This window comes from Sus scrofa, chromosome 1, assembly GCF_054392235.1.
Source record: "Sus scrofa isolate SSC_HxYL_T2T_F1_AM1 chromosome 1, Sscrofa_HxYL_maternal_Yorkshire_Landrace_v2.0, whole genome shotgun sequence".
Classification (NCBI taxonomy): Eukaryota; Metazoa; Chordata; class Mammalia; order Artiodactyla; family Suidae; genus Sus; species Sus scrofa.
Genome location: NC_139383.1, coordinates 132,221,927 through 132,243,728, shown reverse-complemented (window position 1 = coordinate 132,243,728; position 21,802 = coordinate 132,221,927). Strand labels below are relative to the sequence as shown.

The 21,802-nt window shown below is 37.9% G+C and overlaps 1 protein-coding gene across 18 annotated transcripts in view; it reads right to left on the bottom strand.

Annotated features, from left to right (window-relative positions):
• Nucleotides 1-21,802, bottom strand: part of CEP152 (centrosomal protein 152) — a 103,627-nt gene that overhangs the window by 72,072 nt on the left and 9,753 nt on the right. For 4 of the 18 annotated variants that reach the window (XM_005659632.4, XM_013993032.3, XM_013993031.3 and 1 more), the window contains exons 3-9: nucleotides 17,584-17,687; nucleotides 17,288-17,360; nucleotides 16,929-17,207; nucleotides 15,583-15,748; nucleotides 8,258-8,401; nucleotides 6,743-6,882; nucleotides 3,117-3,317 (exon numbers count right to left, since the gene is read on the bottom strand). In XM_005659632.4, the coding sequence (XP_005659689.2) occupies nucleotides 3,117-3,317; nucleotides 6,743-6,882; nucleotides 8,258-8,401; nucleotides 15,583-15,748; nucleotides 16,929-17,207; nucleotides 17,288-17,360; nucleotides 17,584-17,687 (1,107 nt within the window). The remainder of the gene's footprint in view (nucleotides 1-3,116; nucleotides 3,318-6,742; nucleotides 6,883-8,257; nucleotides 8,402-15,582; nucleotides 15,749-16,928; nucleotides 17,208-17,287; nucleotides 17,361-17,583; nucleotides 17,688-21,802) is intronic. The other 14 variants (XM_013993030.3, XM_021095980.2, XM_013993033.3 and 11 more) reach the window with 5 other exon arrangements.

Sequence of the window (21,802 nt, the reverse complement as noted above, 5' to 3'; positions counted from 1 at the left end):
GACAGTTTGCTTTTAGAGAAATCTGTCAGTGAAGAACACTATAAGCTCCAAGAATCTCATTTCTTCTCATCTTCTCTCTCATGCTAAAACACCCAAGAGGAACTCAGCCAAAGCAAAAAATAACAGCTTTATGTTAAGGATGTACACAATCCTTTCTACCAGAAAAGCTGATGGCTTAAGGAAAACACTAAATTAATAATATAATTTTACAAGCCGTCTATTTCTCAAAATATACTAGTTACACAGAAATTCAAAACAAAAAAACCCAAAAAACAAAACAATTATATGATGGATCCTTACTCCTCCCACCATGTGGGATTCAATAATCCCTGTGTTGAGTTCTAGCTTTCAAAATATAATTAAATTGACATAAAACCTTTTTACATCCTGATGTGTAGCTGCTTTTCAGGAAAAGTTTGCTGAACAAATGAAATAATATGATTAGCTTACAACTATAGTCCTTTCCCTCCAAGGACAAGTTGTGCACAAAGCAGTAATTTTCAGCCTTTTGCAAGGGGAGGTATGAACCTCTTGGAAAAGGTGAATAAGCTCATGGGTCTTCTCAAAACAACTGCTTACACTGACACTCAAAAGAAAAACCATACCCACAATTTGGGAGGATTCACCAACTCCATGGAACCTAGGGCTGGGCTGCCTTAAGAGATACCAGGTTAAGAATTTCTGTAACTAGGGAGTTCCTGCTGTAGTTCAGTGGGTAAGAACCAGACTAGTATCCATGAGGACACAGGTTTGAATCCTGGCCTCGCTCAGTAGATTAGAATCTGGTATTGTCACAAGCTAAGGCATAGGTCAAGGATGAGGCTTGAATGGTGTTGCTGTGGCTGTGGGGTAGGCAAGCAGCTGCAGCTATGATTCAACCCCTAGCCTGGGAACTTAGGTATGCCGCAGGTGTGGCCTGAAAAAGGAAAAAAAAATCTCTGTAACTTGCAAAACTTATGTGAACATCTACTCTGCTAACATGCCATATACATAGGTACATAGCTGTGTGTGACAACATGAGAGCCACTCAGAACCGAGACAATGGCAACCTTACTCAAGTTCATCTTCTGAATCGCCCAATTGTTGGTACCTTGCTACTCTTTTCCAGGAGTTGTTTTAGTTTTCTTTGTAATCTACTGAGTGTAGTGGGCAGAGAAAAGGCTCATCTGAAAGGGAAATATTTTACTCCTCTTCAATAACTTCTATAAAGAAAAAGAGGGCAAGGGGCAAAATGCAGTATGTACGTATGTATGGTTACCAGTTATTGTAAGAAAATCTAAATCAACCATCTCTGTGTAGAACACACTGTAGAACATGTATTTTTATGATTACAGACAGGCATCTCCCTAGCTCTTGATCTTTATAGCAACTCTCCAATCAGGAATCTCAGTTGGGATTCTGAGATAATATGGATTGATCTTTTATTAAAAATACTGCTGAGCCAATTGACAGCAAAAAAGGGACACCAGAAGACACATTCCCAGAAAGAAAAACCTGTAAACACCTCAGGAATCATCACTTTGCAAAGTAGTTAACACAAAAAATATGCAGAAGCTAACATCAGTGCTATGCACTACGGAAAGAGAGAGAGAGAGAGAGAAAGAGAGAAAGAAAAGAAAAGGAAAGAAAGGGAAAGAAAAGAAAGAAAGAAGGAAGGAAGGAAAGAAAGAAAAGGAAAGAAAAGTCATTCGCAGAATATAACAGTGGAAAAGACCTTAATCAACACCTTCAATTTATGGTTCAGGGGTCTGAAACCCAGTCAGGACAGAATTAAGATTTTGTTCTGTGTTCTGGTCTAGGGTTCTTCTACTGAGGGGTTGGGGGAGAACAGAAAAAAGAATGGACTGAGCACAGGGGTTGAACACACTAGGAACTGCTTGCTCCCAGCCTTCCCCTGTGTACTTGTACCTAAGACTGCAAAGAATGGAGAGATCCTCAACCCAGCATGGAAAAGCCACCTGACTCCACTCCTCTCATCATCTAGGGAGGACCACTCTCCACATCCAACTTTCATGATGCTGCCCAAACACAAAAATTAACAAAACCACCTCTCAAATTCCATTTGTTTAAATATTATATAAAGTAGACATTAATGATTTGTCATAGCCTTTTTCCCCACCTCCACAAACCCTTCACATTGAGCCAATTCACACTGTTTTTCTACATAAAAAGCCAATTCACACTATTTTTCTACAAAAAAACCCAAGGAGGAAAAATAAATCTAATAAAATCTCATATAAACACATATAAAAGTAAAATACAGTGAAATGGTATACAAATATTTGTTACTGTCAATAATGCAATCTTATACAGCCCTACCTAAAATCATGGGAAAATTTAAAGTCAAGTTGTATAAATAAGAAATAACAACCTAAATCAGGGTGAATCTTAAGTGTGGTAGGATTTTTTATACCCTCACATCTTATGCTTCTTCTCTTCTTTCCTTGGGTTAAATTAAATCTGAAATTACATTGAGAAAAATGATTTCTGAAATTTTATACATACAAGTGATCACCTGGGTTTTGGAGCACAAGCGAACCCACTAGCTGACTCACCTCAGAAGATGACCTTTTATTCTCTTTGGGGCAAAGATAAAATAAAAATTGTGAAATATGCTCAAGTTTCATATATCTAAATGTTTTAGAACAGACTATCTGTTACACTATTCTCAAAATAAACTCCTCTCCCCAAGAACAAGTTCTGGACAATCTTTATTGATAGGTTAACTATCAAATGCTGGGAGACCCAGGAAAGGCTTTCTACTGGGTAAGTTCCCAGGACAACCTCTTAAGTCCAGGCCAGCTCCCAGAACACTCATCCTTCTGTCTGTATTTTTCTAGGATATATGAACAATATGCATAAATATCCTACAAATGAAGAACTGATAAGGTGAGAACCAAGAAAGTACTATCTAATCCCACAAGAGGAAGGATTTCCAAAATTACACCTTAAGGACACATTCACAGATGACACTCTTGGGGATTTTAAATTTTACTCATACCCAAACATTTCCTGCAGACACCAATATTTCTATATGATGAACTGCAAAATAACAGCTAAAAAAAATAACCAGCTTTACTTGTGTGTAACAGTCACTCATTTGAAATCATCCCAACCTGTTCCTTAAGCGCAGTAACTGTAGCATCCAGTTTCCTCTGTAAGCACAGCACTTGCTCATCGTACTTTTTTGTGAGACCAGTAACGATGCTCTCATGTTGCTCTCGCACACGCTGAAGTGATTCTGAATGGCGAAGGTCCAGCAGCTGCTGCTTCAGGCTGTCCAGAGCCATTTCAGCTGTTCTGGACTTCTTAATCATCTAGCAAAAACACACAGGTTACCCATGTTTATAGCATCTTAACTCTGTGCTCTCCTTAAGAATTTTAACTTGAAAAACCAACCATTTTTTATCAAGAATAGAGCAGAAAGGGTCTCCCTGCTGTGGCTCTGGTCACTTAAGTCTTCCCGAGCTGGGACCTATAAGGCCCATGATCACTGGAAACATTACTCACAGAGGCGAAAAAAAAAACTCTGGTTATTCAAGGAGAGTGAAAGGAGATTTGGGGCAACATGATGGAATGTGGGGAGCAGGCAAGGAATCTGCTGCTGCTATACTGGTCCCAGTGCTGTTTTTGTGGCTCTGTGATCCAAGTGTAGGGAGGAAATCTGACTGTTAGATCACAGAAAAATGACAAATGTTTCGTGAAAGACTGATGAAAACTATCGAGGGTCACTTACTAAAAACAAAGTTTGGAGAGCTGTAACTGTACAGTAATTGTGTAGTAGGTTAAATAATGGCTCCCAAAAGATGCCCATATCCCACTCCCTGAAACCTGTGAATGTTATGTGACATGGCAAGGGGAAATTAAGATCCTTAGCAGATGACCTTAAAATAAAGAGATTGTCCTGCATCACCCAGGTGGACACAATGTATCCAGAAGTGTCCTTAAATGAGGAAACAGCAGACCAGAAAGTCAGAACCAGTGACTTCTAGCTGTGAAGGTGGAAATGGGCCATACACCAAGGAGGGCAGGTGGCCTCTAGAAGCTGGAAAAGGCAAAAAAGATGCACTATCCCCTAGAGCCTTTGAAAAGCAACACAGCCCTAATGACATCTTCATTTTCACCCAATGAGATCTATGTCAGACTTCTGACCTGTAAAGTAATAAATCTGTGTTGTTTTAAGCCACTAAGTGTGTGGTAATCTGTTATAGCAGCAAGAGGAAACCAATATACTTGGTGATTCCGTTGCTTTTATTTTTTATTTATGATACTTTATTATTTTATTAATGCAATTTCTAACTTATGAAGAGATTACCAAGGTATAACCATTTACTACATAAAAGTAATTCAACCCTTTAATAACCATCTTTTTTCAAAAAGCAAAAATGATGATAATCTATATTCCTTACAAAAATTAAGACTTCAAATGATGCCCATTCTATATTCTATTCCCAAGATTGCCTATTTATCCCAATACTTCATTGATTGCTTAAGAAAGGCATTTATTTGCTCAATAAATAATGGGACAATATGTGCCAGGCAGGGTTCTAAGCACTTAAGGACATGATGACAAGACAGCCAAGGTCTAAAGACTTACTACTTTCTGATGAGAAGAGACAGATAATAACAAGAAAACAAATGAGATAATTTCAGATAGTTTTAAAATAGAATAATAAAATATGGCATGATGAAGGGGAGAGGAAATGTAAGGCTACAGACTACTTTAGGTGTAATGTAGATGGGAAGTCCTCTCTGAAAAGGTGACATTTTAGCTGAGCTGAGGGATGAGAAGGAGCCAAACATGAGACAACACTGTTTAAGCTCTTTCATTTAACCATCCTTAGAACTAGCCACAAATTTCATCTAAAAGAAAGTCACTTTTTATTTAACTACCCTCTGTTCCCCCCTCAGAATGCTAATACTCTCATGAATCACCCACCACCAAGCTCGGTGACCAATGACTTGTGACCATTTCCCACAATCGAATGGCCACTCATTAATCAAAGAATGTGCCACCAATTTAAAGGCAAGTCTGTTGGGATCAGAAAACTGAGGTTCTGATACTTTGTAAGTAACTGGCTTTGTAACCCTGGGCAGGTAATTTGACTCCCCAAGACTTGGTTAACCATCTATAAATTGGTAAATGCAATGCCTCACTAATCAAAGTCCCAAAAAGATTTTTTACAAAGCATAAGAGGTTGATTTGCAAGCTCTAAAGAGAAAATATGAAAAAGAGCTAGAAAACTTTAAGAATAGTACTTATAGACCTTGTTTACCAAATTTCAAAACACAACATAGAGCTCTAGCTATGAGAGTATCAGAGCAGGAACAGAGAAATATATATATAAGAAAAAAAAAATACACAGCTTAGGTAAATTTTGAAGACCACTGCTCACCCAACATATACTGACAACCTACTATGTGCCAGGCTTATATGGTGGGGCTATTAAGATGAGACCAACTCATTCTTGCCTTCAAGATGTTCTAGGTCTGATAGAGAATAGACTTGTGGTTGCCAAGGGGGCAGGGGGAGTGAGTGGGGTGGACTGGAAGTTTGGGGTTAGTAGATGCAAACTATTACATTTAGCATGGATAAACAACGAGGTTTTACTGTATAGCACAGAGAACTGTGTCCAATCTCTTGGGACAGACCATCGTGGATGATAACATAAGAAAAGGAATGTATATATAAATATACATGTATGATTGGGTCATTTGCTGTGCAGCAGAAATTGGCACAACATTGTAAATCAACTATACTTTAATTAAAAAAAAAATTTAAAAAAAAAAAAAAAGATGTTCTAGGTCTGTTGTAACAGACATGATTATCCACGCTGGGGAAGAAAAATAAGGGAGACTTAGGAAAAGAAATGAGCAGGAGCTTGTTAATCAAACAGCAGTGTGTTATGGAAAGGGCATACCAGAGACAGGAGACCACACACACAAGTGCATAAAAACAACAAACAGACTGCTAAGTTTGAAGAGAAGAAAACGTCAAGGATCAGATGATCCTCTTGACACCATACTTCACCCCATAAGTAAAGCAGAGTTACCGAAAGGCTTTAAACAAGGGAAAGACATAACTAAACTCTATGTCAGAAAGATTACTCAGATGGCCATAAGAGAGAATTAGGAGAAGGGGTAAAAGATTAGAGACTAGTTAAGAGACTTTTGCAAAAGATGATAAAATCCTGAGTTAGGGACATGTGGCCAGAAATGCAGAGACTTGATAGAACACAGTGGCTGACTAGATGGAGAGGAGCAGAGTTGCTGAGGTCTTCTCCAGATTTCTGGTGTACAGGAGACTAGGAGGATGGGAGACCCATTCCTCCAAGGAAAGGGAAGAAAGGTAGGCGGAGTTCCCATCATGGCTCAGAGGAAATGACTCTGACTAGCATCCGTGAGGACGTAGCTTCAATCCCTGACTTCTCTCAGTTGGTTAAGGATCTAGCGTTGCCGTGAGCTGTGGTGTAGATCACAGATGCAGCTTGAATCTGATATGGCTGTGGCTGTGGTGTAATCCAGAGGCTACAGTTTCAATTCAACCCCCAGCCTGGGAACTTCCATAGGGTGCGGGGGCAGCCCTAAAAAGCAAAAAAAAAGAAAGGTAGGCTTGCTGTAGAAGAAGGTGTAAACCTTAAAGTTCTTCTAAATTTAGTCCCACAACACTAAACATTTAGGAACTAACTTTTCATTATAAAAAATAACTTTTTACAATAAATAATGAAGATCAAATATTTACCTGTTCTTCATTGGCTTTTAGTGCTTGTATTTGGGTCTCCAGTGCTTTTATTTGTGCTTCAAGCTGGATTTCTCTTTCTTTTGCATTCTGAAAGAGTTTCTGTGACTCTCGAAGGCTGAGGTTCAAACCATCCTTTTCATCTAGAAGATTAAACATTTTTATATAAACAATGTTATTGTAGAGAATCCCAACTGTCACAATCTCTACCAAATATCAGATCTATATTACATATAAATGTTTTCACATTCAATTAATCTCAGATAATGAACTTCACTTGATTTGGAGAGAACTATAAATGTTTCAAAAAAGAATGTGAGACTGACACCAAAAAACAATTTTAGAGAACCAGAACCACTCTCTTCAAACATCTTACTGTATCCCTTTGGGAACCAGCAGGTCCCCTAACAATCTTTTCACCGTATGTGAGTTGAGAAGCTACAGAGATGTGACCAACCCCTGCTAATCAAAGAAGGAATCTGAGGCCAAATTACTTTTTATACATATTTGCAATGAACTCTTAAATTCACCTCATCTTAAATTCTTCCCACATACTTTACTTTAACAGTTCACAAGTTCTTCTCTCAGATTTTATGAGCATTACAGAAAGGGACCCTTTCACTATCAATTAAGTTTGAAATGAGCTGGCATTCAGTCACAAAATTATTCTACAAATGAAAGTTCAACACTGACCAAAACTACAGAAAGCACGAAGAGTAAGCAATTAAAATTTGAAATCTGTATTTACTCTGTGTGCTTCTCCCAGAGATGACCGAATTTTCTCCTTGGCATGCCCAGAGCAGTTCAGAATCACTGACTCTTCCTTGGATCAGAACAGTATGCTAATTTGGAAGCTCAGAAAGTGTGTTACAAACTAAACACAAGTCTCTCTGGGAACTAGAATACTTCATCCAAGGTCAACTACATAAGGAACCAACAGGTTTTTAGGATGAAATGCTATCAGCATATATAAATAATGTTTGTTGATTCTAAGTCTTATCGAGTAGAAAGAAAAAAGAGAAAACAAAATGAGGGAGTTCCCATTGTGGCACAGCAGAAACGAATCCGACTAGGAACCATGAGGTTGTGGGTTCGATCCCTGGCCTCGCTCAGTGGGTTAAGGATCCGGCATTGCCATGAGCTGTAGTGTAGGTCACAGACACGGCTCAGATCCCGCATTGCTGTGGCTCTGGCATAGGCTGATGGCTGTAGCTCCGATTAGACCCCTAGCCTGGGGACCTCCATATGCCATGGGTGCGGCCTTAGAAAAAGACCAAAAAAAAAAAAAAAAAAAAAAAAAAAGAAAAAGAAAAAAAAGGACCTCAAATACTATGTTGTGAAGTAAAATCCAATCCAAAGTCCTGGGTTTTTGTTTTATTCTGACTAATTCACTAAAAGTTCTCTGACCAAGTGCGTCTACTCCATAAGCTTCGTATTTAAAACAAGGTTATTGGAAATAAGGCATCTAAACTAACTCTATGTACCTCATAAACGACAGCCCAACAGTTGTTATCTTACCTTTGATTATCAGAAGCTGGTGATTCAGATATCTAATTTGACGTTCACTTTCATTAAACTTTTCAACTAAATCATCTATTTGTCTCTCTTTTGCTTTGTTGAGAACCTGAAGTTGAATGATCTGCATATTTTCTGCAGAGTCTGCTTTGGAATTAAAGACAATTCATTAGATAAAAGTGTATCAAAATATGACTTTGTGGTCATTTAGAGCAGTGTTTTTCAAACTGTGAATACAACTCAGTAGAGTATCATATGAGGTCAATTCAGGGGATTGTGACTAGCACTTTTTTAAAACCAATGTTACTGAACCAAAACTTAGATCTATTCACCTGAGTGCAGTAAAGCCAATCCACTGACACAGTGTTGTGGTGATGGAAAGTGCAGCATTTATTGTAAGATGTCACACCAAGAGTTTGGGATTTGCGATTATTAGCTATCCCAGACTGTTTGTATAGCACCTTACAATAAATTCTGCACTTTCCTTCACCACAACCTGGTGTCAGTAGATTGGCTTTACTGTACACAAGTGAGCAGACTCAAGTTTTGGTTTGGTAACAAGATAGAATATAATAGAATATACCAGAGTGCATCACGTAATGTAAGTATCATTGTATGAAACTTGTTTCATTTATATAATATTTATGTAGATAAATATTATAGACCATATCACAATACCAAAAAAATGTACTTCTTACTATGGACACTGCCAGAAAAGTTTGAAATGTCACTAGTTTAGTGTATAACCCTGAATCACTACCATTTTGGCTAATGAAAAGTACATATATGCCAATTACAATGGAATAGAGTTCTATGCTCTCATAAAACTGAAAGAAAATAAAAACATACATCAACATCTATAAAACCATTTTCAAAGAAAACTTCTAGACATCCTTCTCAAAATATTTTAAGTAAGAATGAACTCATATTTATACTGGCACATAACTACTAACAATAAATTAATGAATGGATTAATAAAGAATTTTGAGGTTTTCTTTCAGAAATAAAGTCATGTTAAGGACCACTTAAAAATTGTTGGAGGTTGAAAGCACACTTACGTCTACAGAAGGGAAAACATGGGCAGAGGGGATAAGTTAGGACTTGGGGTTGACATATACACCCTACTATATATAAAACAGACAGGTAACAAGGATCTACTGTACAGCACAGGGAAATCTACTCAGTAATGTGTAATAACCTGGATGGCAAAAGAACCTGAAAAGGAATAGATGTATGTTTATGTTTAACTGATTTACTTTGCTATACACCTGAAACTAACATAATTTTGTAAATCAACTATAGTCCAATAAAATTTAAAAAAAAAAGTTACTTGTAAGGGAAAAAAATAATCTTAAAAGTCATTGGGAAGAAAAAAAGAAAAAAGTGATTCAAAAGAGATCATCCTTCAACTACACAATGACAAATATTTTTCATTTCCTACAAGAAAAATGCTTTGACCTATGAGCAAATAAAACAGTCCTCTTTCTAAAAAGAGATATGGCTGAACGCCCCACCCCCCAAAATTGAAGACTGAAAACTTTGTTACAGGTCAAACTCCTCTTGGGCCTTAGAAGAGGACTAGCCCAGGAATAAATACAGTCTACAAAACTCACCTCTCTTCAAACTCATTGTTTAAATGACTGTTACTAAGAAGCTACCATCTCTAAATGGCACCTCCATTAAGTTATTTTGTTAACTTCCAGATGTCAAATATAGGCAAATGTCTAATTGACTTAAACAAAAAAACAAGTCAACTTGATAAAATGTAGAGTGTTGAGAAAGTGATGAAAGGTTAAATGTGCAGAAGACCAGGGGATACAAACATAACTGAGCACAGCAGAACAAAAAGAGGAACTCCAACATCAGGCCACCACTGCGATGTTTGTTTACTCAACCCCAAACCAGTTATGCTACACACAACTGTCCACTTCCTCAGCTCTTCATTCCACAACAATTTAGGAACAAAGAGTGTCTGCTCCCATATTTGCCTTGAACCCCTGGGGGAAAAGGAGTTCTAGCTCCCTCTGTAACACGTCCTGTAGCTTGAGAAAATGATTGAAGCAGCACTATGAAGTTAGTGTACTAAGTCCAGTTTTCTCTTTGGGACAGCCAGGGAAACCCAGACTATCCAACAGGACCTCTCCCCTGCTTCTTAAATGGAAAACAAACAAAGAAAACACTTGCTTTCTCACTCCAGAATCACAGTGGCTCGCCAACACGCACAATAACTAGAAGTCGTTTCACATGCCATAGAGTTTGATGATAAAAGCTGGACTATGGGGGAGACGGGATTAAGATGGCGGAATAGAAGGACTGGAGCTCAACTTCTCTCCTAAAAACAACAAAATTCACAACTAAAGACTGAGCACTCTTCACCAAAATGGACCGGAAACTTTAAAAAAGATACCCTACTCCAGAAGAAAAAGAGGAGGCCACATCAAGAGGTAGGAGGGTGATTTCACGATATAAACAACCCCATACCTGCTGGGTGGGAAGCTCCACAGACTGGAAACTAACTGGTTCTCAGAGACTCACCTACAAGAGTGAGAGTTCTGAGCCACACGTCAAACCCTCACATGCTGGGATCTGTCACTGAAGTGAGAGCCCCTGGAGCATCTGGCATTGAAGGCCAGCGCAGCTTGTGTGCAGGAGCTCCACAGGACTGGGGGAAATGGAGACCCCATTCTTAAAAGGCACACACAGACTTGCACGTGCACTGGGTCCCAGGGCAAAGCAAAGTCTCCAAGGGAATCTGGGTCAAACCTGACCGCAGTTCTTGGAGGACATCCTGGGAAAACAGGAGTGAATGTGGCTTGTTGTGAGGGAAGGACATTGAAAGCAAAGCTCTCGGGAATATTCAGCAGCCGAGACTTTCTCTGGAGGTGGCCATTTTGGGAAAATCTGGCCCTACCCATCCGTCAGCCAGCTGCTGAGAAGCCCCAGGGCAAACAACAACCCAGGTGGGATCACAGCCCCACCCCTCAGTAAAGAGGCTACCTAAAGAGCCCTCAGGCACACAGCTGCCTCTAATCCCATCCAGAGACTAAGCCCCACCCACCAGAGGGATTAGAATTGGCTCCTCCTACCAGGAGGCAGGCATCAGCCCCTCCCATCAGGAAGCCTACACCAAGCCTCCATACTGACTTCAGCCACAGGGGGGCAGACACCAGAAGAAAGAGAGGCTACAACTCTATTATCTGTAAAAAGATCTCCACACAAAAAACCTATAAAAATGAAAAGACAGAGGACTATAACTTAGATGAGGGAGAAAGAAAAAAACCCCAGAAAATCAGCTAAGCCATGAGGAGATTCATAGCCTCCAGGAAAAAGACTTTAGACTGTTGATGCTGAAGAAGATGCAAGACATTGGAAATAAACTGGAGGCAAAGATGGATAACTTACAGCAAACACTGACCAAAGAGATACAAGATATAAAACTTAAACAAGAAGAGATGCAAAATACAATAACTGAAGTAAAAAACTCACTAGAAGCAGCTAACAGCAGAATACAGGAGGCAGAAGAACGAATAAGCATGGTGGAGGACAGATTAGTGGAAATTACGGATGCAGAACAGAAAAGAGAAAAAAGATTGAAAACAAATGAAGAGAGTCTCAGAGAACTCTGGGACAATGTTAAATGCACCAACATCTGTATTATAGGGGTGCCAGAAGGAGAAGAGAGAGAGAAGGAGACAGAAAAAATATTCCAAGAGATAATAGCCGAAAACTTCCCTAACATGGGAAAGGAACCACTCACTCAAATCCAGGAAGCACAACGAGTACCATACAAAATAAACCCAAGGAGGAACACCCCGAGACACATACTAATCAAATTGACCAAAATTAAAGACAAAGAGAAAATCTTGAAAGCAGCTAGGGAAAAGAAACAAATAACATACAAGGGAGCCCCAATAAGGCTATCGGCAGATTTTTCAACAGAAACTCTGCAGGCCAGAAGAGAGTGGCATGATATACTCAATGTGATGAAAGGAGAAAACCTCCAACCAAGACTACTCTACCCAGCAAGGCTCTTGTTCAGATTTGAAGGAGAAATCAAAACCTTCACAGATAAGCAAAAGCTGAGAGAATTCAGCAACACTAAACCAGCCTTACAACAAATACTAAAGGAACTTCTATAGGCAGAAAAGAACAAGAGAAGAAAGGAAGAAAAAAGAAACAAAAACAAATCTAAAGCAATTAACAAAATGGCAATAAGAACATACATATCAATAATTACCTTAAATGTGAGTGGACTAAAGGCCCCAGTCAAAAGACATAGACTGGCTGAATGGATACAAAAACAAGACCCATATATATGCTGTCTTCAAGAGAACCACTTCACTTCTAGGGTACATGCAAATTGAAAGAGAGAGGATGGAAGAAAATATTTCATGCAAACGGGGATCAAAAGAAAGCTGGAATAGCAATACTCATATCAGACAGAATAGACTTTAAAATGAAGAATATTTTCAGGGACAAAGAAGGACATTACATAATGATCAAAGGATCAATCCAAGAAGATGATATAACAATTTTAAATATCTACGCACCCAACCTAGGTTCACCACAATGTATAAGGCTACTGCTAACAACCTTAAAAGGATAGATCGACAATAACACAATCATAGTGGGGGACTTTAACACCCCACTTACAGCAATGGACAGATCAACCAGACAGAAAAACAATAAGGTAACACAGGCCCTGAATGAAGCATTAAAACAGATGGACTTAGTAGATGTTCATAGGACATTTCATCCAAAAGCAACAGAATACACATTCTTCTCAAGTGCACATGGAACATCCTCTAAGACTGAGTACATCCTGGGCTACAAATCCAACCTCGGTAACTTTAAGAAAATTGAAATCATATCAAGCATCTTTTCCGACCACAATGCTATATGACTGGAAATCAACAACAAGAAAAAAACTGCAAAAAACACAAACACGTGGAGACTCAACAACATGCTATTAAACAACCAATGGATCACTGAAGAAATCAAAGAGGAAATTAAAAAATACCTAGCAGCAAATGACAACGAAGATACGACACTCCAAAACCTATGGGATGCAGCAAAAGCCGTTCTAAGAGGAAAGTTTATAGCAATAGAAGCCCACCTCAGGAAACAAGAAACAGCTCAAATAAACAACCTAGCTTTACATTGAAAGCAGCTTGAGAGAGAAGAACAGACAAGACCTAAAGTTAGTAGAAGGAAAGAAATCATAAAGATCAGAGCAGAAATCAATGAAATAGAAACAAAGAAAACCATAGAAAAGATGAATGAAACGAAAAGCTGGTTCTTTGAAAAGATCAACAAAATTGATAAACCCCTAGCCAGACTTATCAAGCAAAAAAGAGAGAGGACTCAAATCAATAAAATTAGAAATGAAAAAGGAGAAGTAATAACGGACATCACAGAAATACAAAGTATCATAAGAGACTACTATATGCAACTATATGTCAATAAAATGGAAAACCTAGAAGAAATGGACAAAGTCTTAGAAAAGTACAATCTTCCAAGACTAAACCAAGATGAAATAGAAAAGATGAATGGACCCATCACAAGAACTGAAATTGAAACTGTGATTTAAAAACTTCCAACAAACTAAAGTCCAGGACCAGATGGCTTCACAGGTGAATTCTATCAAACATTTAGAGAAGAGCTAACACCTCTCCTTCTGAAACTATTTCAAAAAATTGCAGAAGAAGGGATACTCCCAAACTCATTCTATGAGGCCACCGTCACCCTGGTACCAAAAACAGACAAAGACTCCACAAAAAAAGAAAACTTCAGGCCAATATCACTGATGAACATCGATGCAAAAATCCTCAACAAAATACTAGCAAACCACATCCAATAATACATTTAAAGGATTGTACATCATGATCAAGTGGGATTTATCCCAGGGATGCAAGCGTTCTTCAATATCCGCAAATCCATCAGTGTGATACACCACATTAACAAACTGAAGAATAAAAACCATATGATCCTCTCAATAGACGCGGAAAAGTTGGACTATGAAAACACTGATTCAGATTACTCAAGAACAAGTTGGTTTGGGGGTTTGAACGTTCAAACCTCCTGAGAATTCTCTACTAGCATTTTTTTCATTCACATTTACACACATACTATATAAAAGAATTTTTTTAGCAAGCATCACATGACTAAACAGGAGATATAAGTCTGTTTTAATTCTTGGAGTATAAAGTATTTTAGGAGTTCCCGTTGTGACTCAGTGGTTAATGAATCCAACTAGGAACCATGAGGTTTCGGGTTCATCCCTGGCCTTGCTCAGTGGGTTAACAATCCAGCGTTGCTGTGAGCTGTGGTGTAGATCGCAGACACGGCTCGGATCCCACGTTGCTGTGGCTCTGGCATAGGCTGGCAGCTACAGCTCCAATTCGACCCCTAGCCTGGGAACCTCCATATGCTGAAGAAGTGGCCCACGAAATGGCAAAAAGACAAAAAAATAAAATAAAATAAATAAATAAATAAAAATAAAGTACTTTATATCCAAGTTGCCTACCTATCACACTAACACTCTAAAAGCCAAAAGAAAAAATAAAGATAATGGTTAAAAATAAAGATAATGATAAATTATATAATGAAAAATCTAACTTTGAAAAGAGAACTATAGGGAGTTCCCATGGTAGCTCAGTGGGTTTAGGACCTGGCATTGCTGCAAGCTGTGGTGTAGGTCAGAGATGTGGCTTAGATCTGGTGTGGCCATGGCTGTGGTGTAGGCCTCAGCAACAGCTCCAATTCAGCCCCTAGCCTGGGAACTTCCATATGCTGCAGGTGCAGCCGTAAAAAGAAAGAAAAAAGAAAAGAAAATTATATTTAATTTTCCACATGAGGTTTCAGTAAAAACAATTATATATATATATATATATATAATTACATATATACTTATATATATGAAGCTAATGAAGTCTTAACCAAGAAGAATGACTGAATTATACAGGTGAGAAAACTTCTTTTCATTTTTCATTAAGGAAAATTTCAAATATATAAGAAGATAGAGAGAAGAGTGCAATGGACCCCATGAGTTTATCACCTGGATTCAACAACTGTGAACTCATGGCCAGTCTTGATTTATCTATATCCCCACCCAACATCTCCCCCCAACAACATGATATTTGAAGTAAATTCTAGACTTCATATCAGTTTATTCATAAATATTTCAGGATATAGCTCTTAAAATAGGCCTCTTCTGAAAAAATTTCCGTTATCATACTTAAAAAAAATAGTAATTCTTGAACATGCTCAAAGTGCTCAAAATTCTCCAATAAATGTTGTTAAGAAATAAATACAAACTTGATACATACTTTCCTTAGCTCCTAAAAATTGCTGTTGCAGGCCTTCAAATGTGTCACTTCCTGCAATGTCCTGGGCTGGTGAGCCATTATTCTGGGCAGAAGACTGATAAGGTTTATACGTCACTTTATATGATTCCAAAGCTTGACAACTGGGACCTTGTGATATACCAAATTGCTGTTACAAGATGATAGATAAAACTGTCAATTAGGATTTGGCCTTTTCTTCAAAAATTATCTGAATCAGGCTACTTAATTTTGTTATGGAACTTAATTGTGGTATAGTTACAAATTTTATACTACATTCTTGCTTTAAAATAGCACTCATTCTTTAACACTTGTTCATTGAAAGACTGCAGTATATAATTTCACCATCTTAATTGTAACTTTTGAGCATTTAATAGGGTCATTTCCATAAATACCACTCAAAGATTTCCAATAAGATCGTATATACATATTTTAAAATAACTTAGATGATGCCACCATCATGGAAATGCATATATACAAGAACATATGATAAAATGCCCTCGTATGTAATTAAATATTCAATAAATCTTGAGGAATGAATAACATTTTATACAGATGGAAGTAAATGAGAATTACCACCTTAAAAGGATCAAAAAATTATCTTTGCCATTGAGAGAGTCGGCTTCATCAAATTTTCCCTGTAGGGGGAGACAAAATGTCCCTTTTCTTAACTTTCATCCTGTCTACTGCTATATCATTACAAAATAGCTATTAGCTTTGAGGTATCTGACCTAAAATTTGTACTGAGGGTGGTGAGCTAGACAATCCAAGTAACTGAATGGTGTCATCTAGGTGATTTACCGTTTTCAAACACTAATGGGATACCTGAATCTTCTCACTGGAGCACAGTAAATGGCAGAAGCCAGAAGCAGTAGTAAATGAAATGGCTCTTCTTCGGCAGACTTAAGCTTTTCATGTTTAGTAACTGTTTCCCTAAAATCTCTATTTTAAAATTCTCATTTAAAGAGTTCCCTTGCGGTGCAGTGGGTTAAAGATCCTGTGTTGTCACTGCAGCAGCTTGGGTCACTGTTCTGGCACAGGTTTGATTCCTGGCCCAGAAACTTCCACATGTCTCAGGTATGGCTATAAAAATTATTTTTTAATTTTTAAATGCTTGTTTAAGATCATGATTTAATTACATTGTATAGAGAAGACACCATGACTAATTCAGCATGAAACTGAGATGATATAGCACTGTGTTGATATAGCAGTTGACAGAAACGTTTGTATTTAAATCTTACTGCACCTACATATATTTCTTAATTACATGCACATAAGCAAAAGCATGTACACACATACACATGTTCTTGAACATAAGGTTCTTATAATACCTGAAAGTGATTCCTTTGAGAATCTGAAAATGTAATTACATTGGTTGGTTGGCTACGAAATTCCTGCTTCTGACCATTGGTAAATGGCCTAAAGTTTTCAGGAAGGTGATATAAGTCAGTCTCTTCATATTTACTCGGAGGACTATAACCACTGCCGCCTTCATCTCCACCTCCTTCAGGATGGTACCCACGATGTGGGTCTTCAATGCTATTTTGATTCTCTTCCCAACTATTGCCAGTTTTCTCTCCAATATATATATCCCGCATCTCATTATAGCCCTATGAGATAACAAGAGTGAAAGTAAAGCACCAAGATCTATTCCCCCCTCAACAAAGTCATTACCAAACCAGACACTTACATTTACACTTTGAGATTTAGGCAGCACTTGATGCTCATTCCAGTTCCTCTCCAATTGCTCAGAATGATGGGGTCTTGAGAGAAATCAATACTTTAGATTAGAACCTACCATTTAATCGACACAGACATCACCAAGAGCCCTAAGATTTTAATGTGTTTTCCCTCCAAACTTCACCTGAAAGTTGAAGAATTAGTCTACAGTTTAACAATCAAATCCACTATTACTGCCTGCAAAGAATCAAGAGAAAAAGATATATAGAAGTGTGGTATACAAGTGGAAGGGATTTCAGGCCTTACTCTTCCTCTCTGCCATCCTCACTGCAGTCCGAATAGTGGAGTTCAGGGGAGGACAGGTCATCATCCAGCATATCGTGAGGCAGGTCTGTGAGCAGCTGCTGCAACTGAGAGAACAGAGTCAGCGTCAATGTCACACTGGCTGAAACAAGATGCCAGACCCAGGCTGCCTCAGAATGAGAGATTTTGATTGTAGAAGTCAAAGAAGTTCCTCACTGCTCTATTTAATAAATGTCTTCAATTCCACAGGAATTGCAGTCATCATCTCTCCCTTGGGGAAAGGGGGACATACAAATACCAGCAGTAACATTACAAGTCTTTTCTCCTTTTCCTACAAAGGCCTTAGATTCAAGGACGCATACAAGAGAATTTTAACCTTCTTCATGCAAATGTAGCAAGTCATAATGATGGTAAGATCACACCTGTATCATGTTATCATAGAGCGGATCTGAGCTTCAGAATCCTCAAGGAGTAATCAGACCTGGAGGACTTGACCATCAGACATCCCCCAAGGAATAGAGCAGCCAGATGCACTTGGCCCAGGTGGTGAGAGCAGCAGCATCAGCAGGTGGCCTGGAAGCCCTTAAAGCTCTAATAATGCTATAGAAACCTCTGGGGGAGAGACTAATTAGTAGACAGCAATCTAATTCCAATAATGAAATGATATATAATACTTGGGTCTTATAAACAGTTGAGTAAAAAGAGAGCTCTAAGATTCAGGTTTTTATAGATATAGCACTCTTGAAAGTACAACTCTAAAACTGTCATAAAACCACAAGACTTTGTGCTCCAGTTTTTTCCCCTAGAAAATCACACCTTTAAGCATTCTGCCTTCTAAGAACTAGACAGACTAAATTCACTCAAGTTTCAAGATAAACTGTGATAAAGAGAAAAATGAATTGTCTAATTTGTTGAGTTTCACTATCTCCTTTTAAATGTCTTTCTTCAAATCCCAATATAATGACTTTAACTTTGTAATAATCAGGAGATGCAAATGTTGTGACTAAATAGACAAGGGATTGCTTACAATGACTTCTCTTTAAAATTAAGCATCAGTTTAATTACCAGGTTGACTTGTCCCCCCACAGTACATAAATCAATCCCGTAAAATTATGCAATGCATGAATTCTAAAGACATTAAATATTCTATAAAACCTTGGAGGAAAAATGAGATGCTCCTTAGTCTATGGCAGGTTTCTTTTCCCATTTCTCTGCCATAGAATAAAAGAAATAAAATGTAGTTATAAAACGTATCTGAGTATAACATTAATAATCAAAAAACTTTCTTAAACAAAATACATATGGTAAATGCTAAATTAAAATATTCTAAGAAAGGACTGAAAGGACTACCCCAATGGTTAACTGAGTTTTAGTGAAGTCAGATTTGGGAATGGAAATGGAGTATAAGAAGTAGGAAAGGGGGTTACCGCTTCACCCCCATATCTATTTCTAATATTCACTGGATTATTTTTCTTAAGTGCTGTCAATCCATTTTGTTTTTTAAAAATCAAACAAGAGAAAAATATTCTATTCCAATGAAAAGTTACCTTGATAGTGATATTAACAAACAAGACCTTGACTAACTGGCCACCTGCTCACAGGTAATGGAAAAATCATTTTGAGAATAAGCTATATCAGAGTTGATCCAGAGATATAAAACAAAACAGAACACATCAACATATTAGTATACCACTTGTGTCTCAAAGAAAAGTAGCCAAGTGATTTTACAAAGACACAAAATTCACTAAGAAAAACACATCTATAAGAACTTCAAGGAAAAGAACTAGATCCACATATATTTCAGAGGGGAAAAAATTGAAATAAATGTTTTATTTCAATTACATCAAGTGAGGACTGCTGTACAGAAAGAATATTTTCTTCTAAACTTTCAGTGAGGTTCAAGTATACAGCCTTATAATTCAGAGGAACCTTGACAGGAACATCTGAAAAGTACTTTTTTCCTCCTCACAAAAATAGAAAAAGCTACGCAATAATTAAGCAGTTCTTGTAGCTTTGTGACACTACAAAATTAACCAAATAGCATCTAAGGAGGAAAATTAAATTGAACACAAGCATAAGTTCATCAAAATGTTTCTGGATCCAATAGCAAGCTTGTGAACTAGCAAAATCATCCCTACTGTATTTACTGTTTTATAAAATATTTACATCTACACTAACATTCCTAAGTCACTTCATTCACCTTCAAAAATTTTCTCCATCAAGTTCTTTGGCATAGCTGGGACACATTCCTTGGCTTCCATAACTTTGAGGGCAGAGAGGGACTAAAAGAGTGGAGTCCTCCTAATAAGGCCGTTCAGGAAATCCCAGCCCCCCCGCCCCCACTTCCATTCCCAGGATCAAAGTGTACCCTCCTCCTATACATGGTCAAACAGATTTTGCTTTTACCTGTTGAACTTTGTGCCATAAAACACAAAAGTACCATATCAACATAGGCATGCTACCAAAGAGAGAATGTTACAAACTATAAATTTTCCTCATTGAAGTTCCACTCAACTACCAAACACAGACTCAAAGACCAGATAAAAATCCTTATAAATGGCAAGATTCAATTCCACTCGTGACTTAGAAATTCATCATACTGCATTTTGGCTGCAAATGCAATCTTCTCAGTAAGATATTATTGGGTATCAACCGAGATACCTTCCCTAGAAAAAAAGATAATCTACCATTGCTAAAGCTCCTATTGAAATGCATTCTAAACAATCCAATAAATTCCTCTCCCTGTACTATACAACATTTGTTTCCAAAAAATAAAGAAAAAAGGTTGGCATTTTACTAAAAGATCTTCAGCAACAGAACACTTTACGATAACCCACATAGAACATCCAAAAATCCTAGTTTAGGGAGAAGGTAAAATAAAGTGTAAACCTTTTATTAGGATTTTTTCAGCATAAATTAACTATAACAGGTGGTCTTTAGTCTATAATCCTTGATATTCATGAAAGCAAGAGTTCTCAGTTTACAAGCCAAACAACACATTATCTCCCCAGAGAAGAGCAGCAAATGGGGTGGCCAACATTCATCTGCATTTTGAACAGGTTACCCTCACAAGTATGCTGAAAAGATTCTGATATTTTAAAATAGGAGTTATCAAATAATGTTTTCATAGATACACACTAAGTGGACTCTTTGCTTTAGCTTCAGAGCCAAGTTAAAAACATCCCTGAAAAGGCCCAATATGGGATTGGTGGCCCTTTGGCCAAACAATTTGGCAACTAGAGCTTTAGTCTAAGAATTATACCATATGCAGAATTTTTTCTAAAAAAAGCCATCCTATTAGTTAAAAACAATTCTACAATGTTAGTGGGGAAGGCTTTGCCTAGACCGCCACACATCTGAAAAAGAAATGTGGCAACATTATTAGACCAGTATTGGCTATGCTACAGGTGACACATAACAGAACTAGAGGCCTAGAAGAAACCCTGGAGCTTCTCCAAGCCAAACCTCTCCTTCTAAAGGTGAGTACACCAAGGCCCAGGGAAGGTGCGTCCTTGAATATGGCAGTGAACAATGAGAGGTACAGTCCCAGGGCCAGAACAGGACCCGAACCTCTCAATTCCCACCCCGATTTTCTTCCCCATGACATTTAGTTGGTCCCTGGAAGACTCATTTTTAGCATCAGTCTATCAGAGTTCAATGCTTTTGTTCCCATTGTGATAGTCCCTGAAAAATACCTTATATTATGAGAAACATTTCAAAGGCACAATCTAGATCAAGTATAAGAAATTGCTAAAGGAAAAACATCAAAAAATGTAAGATGAATTCTCAACCATTTGTTTCTTTGCCTTTCTTAGGCGCTGACAAGAAAATTCCACTAAATAAGTCAAATAATATAAAATGTAAACAAATATTAGCTTTACGACTCCCCCTAGTGGAGACAAAGTTTCAAAATGTTTCCATCAGTACATCAAACAAGGAAGTTAAAAGTGGAAGAAAAGCTATGTGATGGAAACCTAACCTCTAAAATACACAATTCCAAGCTCAACTGAGCTTATTATTCTGTTAGAGAAATACCAATATAAAAACTAAGAGGGGGCGTTCCCATCGTGGCACAGTGGAAATGAATCTGACTAGGAACCGTGAGGTTGCAGGTTCAATCCCTGGCCTCGCTCAGTGGGTTAAGGATCTGGCGTTGCTGTGAGCTGTGGTATAGGTTGCAGACACAGCTCAGATCCTCCGTTGCTGTGGCTGTGGCGTAAGC